The sequence below is a fragment of the Oculina patagonica genome, chromosome 4 (genome assembly GCF_052425735.1).
Source record: "Oculina patagonica isolate OP01 chromosome 4, crgOcupat, whole genome shotgun sequence".
NCBI classification, from domain to species: Eukaryota; Metazoa; Cnidaria; class Anthozoa; order Scleractinia; family Oculinidae; genus Oculina; species Oculina patagonica.
The window spans coordinates 4,674,443-4,677,340 of record NC_135761.1 but is presented as its reverse complement, the minus strand read 5'-3'; the positions used below and the strand labels follow the sequence as shown (position 1 = coordinate 4,677,340).

General features: G+C 36.5%; 2 protein-coding genes across 3 annotated transcripts in view; both read left to right on the top strand.

Annotated features, from left to right (window-relative positions):
• The first annotated feature begins 43 nt into the window (after nt 1–43).
• Nucleotides 44–2,898, top strand: part of LOC144651231 (uncharacterized) — a 46,591-nt gene continuing 43,736 nt past the window's right edge. The window contains exon 1 of the mRNA XM_078511159.1: nt 44–514. The gene's annotated coding sequence lies outside the window, so the exon portion shown is untranslated. The remainder of the gene's footprint in view (nt 515–2,898) is intronic.
• Nucleotides 2,196–2,898, top strand: part of LOC144651234 (microfibril-associated glycoprotein 4-like) — a 7,480-nt gene continuing 6,777 nt past the window's right edge. For both annotated transcript variants that reach the window (XM_078511163.1, XM_078511162.1), the window contains exon 1: nt 2,196–2,815. In XM_078511163.1, the coding sequence (XP_078367289.1) occupies nt 2,506–2,815 (310 nt within the window). In that variant the 5' untranslated portion in view covers nt 2,196–2,505. The remainder of the gene's footprint in view (nt 2,816–2,898) is intronic.

Genomic DNA, 2,898 nt, shown 5'->3' with positions numbered 1-2,898 from the left:
TTCCCTAAGTTTTTCTCCACAAACAGTTTTCCAACAGATTGTTTCCCTTGAAAACACTACTACAGAAAAAGAATGAATTACTTAAAAAATCGATTTGTTTGTCGCTTGCTCTTTAAGGGGTTACAAAATAATTCTTTCTAGGGATAAAAGAAATTGCAAAAAAAAATGATTTAGTGGTGCATTTTCAGGTTTATATGTCGTCAATGCATTTTTTCAAGTACTTCCTGGAGAAGCACGAGATGGGGTCAAAATAATTTCGGTCAGGATATGACGCGTCTTCGTTTATACCTCCGTTTATAACTAAAATTGTCTCGACACCTGTTGAAAAATTCATATCACTGAGGATTGAACCTGGTTAACGTAATATCAACCCTTTTCTTAAATCCCTGTCTATTTTGTAACGACGAATAAAAGAGTGAATAAATCTTACAAAACACAATTCTTGCTTCAGGTGACGTATGCCAAAAGAAAGCCGCGACGAAAAACGAAGTTCAAGTTTTTTCAACTAAAGAAGGTGAGATAAATGTTTACTTCTTTTGAGCTATTTATCAGGAATCTGCATTAATGTAAAACAAAAATTCAATAAGTTAAGAAATTAAACGAGAGACTTACTTTAACGCGGCCGTGTAAGTCAATATATTTACAGCGTATGTATTCCGCGAATTTTAAGAAAAAAGTAAACACCAAAACATTTCGAAGAAAATGAAGATCACCCGCAATTAATTCGATCAATCGCTAACACACTAAGCTACGAGACTTCGTATTTTAACTGACGAAACACCGCAACATAATCAAACTGATAAGAATTAATTAATGGTTAAATTTGTTGTTTTACTCAGCTTGAGAGAGAAAATATTTTGACTATTTTGGATCTATTTATTTCCTCCCAATTCGACCATCAATTTTTTGATGGTCAAGTGAAACTTTTCGTTTTTAATGAGGCTCAATTGGAGTTTGATTGGTTTTTTCCTCTAACTTCGTTTATTTTTCTTTCTCAGATGCACTTGAGTAAGAAAAAAGTTATTCTACCGATATCTATTTTCGACTACTTTGAGTTTTAAAAATAAATTTTCTGAATAAAGCCGGTCTTTCAATGCAGTCTGACTCAGTCGGCTGCGATCATTCGTTAAGCGCGTCAATGTCCCTCTGAAAAGTCGTTAAATAGGACTTAATCGGTAGAAAATATTTTTTCTGATCTTCATCCTCCACTCGATTGTTTTTTGTTTTTTCCTCCTCGATCTAACATTTAAGTTAATTGATTCGTTTAAAACGTCAAGAGAAAGAAAAGCAATTATTTTCGTTAGTTTTCCTTTGCGAATAGCCTTTGAAACTTAATATTTCGCTTGAAAACATTGCGAAAGTGAAAGGGGATTAGTTTTAGGACTACATCGTTTTGCTCTGGAAGAGTGTGGATGCTTGACCCGCGAATTGGGCAATAAGTTCTCCTGCGAGCCTCGCGACTTAAAATATCTGGGACAAGAAGCGCGGGGAAAAATTACCACGCGTGGCAGCCGCGTCTCGTACGGTTTGTCTTCCAATTTTTGGCTGATTCTTCCATCAGTTTTTCTCAAGTAATTATTTTGCCTGATAAGATCACGACCAAGAAAGACTGGATTATTTTTGCTGGATGTGTTTTGCGCTTATTTCTCTTAGTTTTTAGTATCGAATGGAAGTTTTATCTCGTTATTTCTCTAATTTTCCACATGTACAGAGTAAGACGGATATGTTTCTCGCTCAATTCTGCTAGTTTTCTTGTCGAAAACGTCGTTTCTGTCGCTTGATCTGCTTCTGGCAGATGCATGCACTCAAAGAAGGTGTCTCGAACCAGTTTTTTTTTTTTTTTTCCGGACCATACCTAACATGTTCAATTGGCCGTCTAGCAGTCTTCCCTGGCTCGGATCGATATGAAATCACACCAGGTATTGGTCTTAGATTGAAGTCTGATCTAACATATTTTTTTAAGGGTAATCGATATTCCCATGGCGAAGATAAACAGAAAACTTCGAATTTAATAAAACCTTAGCCTGCTAATACAGCCTCAGTGTACTGCAAATAAAATCTACACGAAGAAAAATTCTGTATATCTGATTTTTAATAAATTGCAAAAATATTTTAAACCGTACTTTTTGCATAATGATAATAAATATAGACCGAGACACAAACACTACGTTAATGAAATTACTTTACAATAACGCCAAAATGGGTATTTAACTTATCTTTCGGCGCCGTGAAACGTTAATTGTTTCTTAATTTTCGATTCTTTATCGCGATTTCGAGAATCGGATTTTTGAAGCAAACGTACGCCGTGTAAACAATTACAGATAACATCAAAAATCAATCTAAACTTCAGTCAGCTAAAAACAGCGTTTATCTGGCCGGGATAATTTTTCTAAAGGTTCTTGAGAATTGAAATAGCAGCCTTTTCCTTGATCGGACGAGACCTGGTGTTTTAGTAGTTATTATATTTGCGTTATTCTCTCCGTGCAGTTACAAAAGATCGGGAAAATGCTGTGGACGGTTCCTTGTTTCTTCCTGTTTGGCCTCCAGTTCATGGACTGCGTATCTGCTGGTAATCAATGCAGAGAAGAAAGGAGCGTAAGTGGGATGGCTCTACAGGGATTCGTCTTTAAAAAAATTTCCGTAACAGCCCTTCACGAGTGTGATATCAGCTGTGAAAGAGAAATCACCTGTCAAAGTTATAATTACGCCGCCGGGGAAAAGTCATGCGAACTGAACAACAGAACTAAAGAGGCAAGACCCGATAATTTCCGCTCAGCGCCTGCATGGTTTTACAAACGACGCTTAAGCGACAGAGGTGTGTAATGCTTTGTAAATACTTATTGCCCAGCCAAATGAAAAGACGTCACTCTCGCTTCGAGGGCTAATATGCTATTTTTA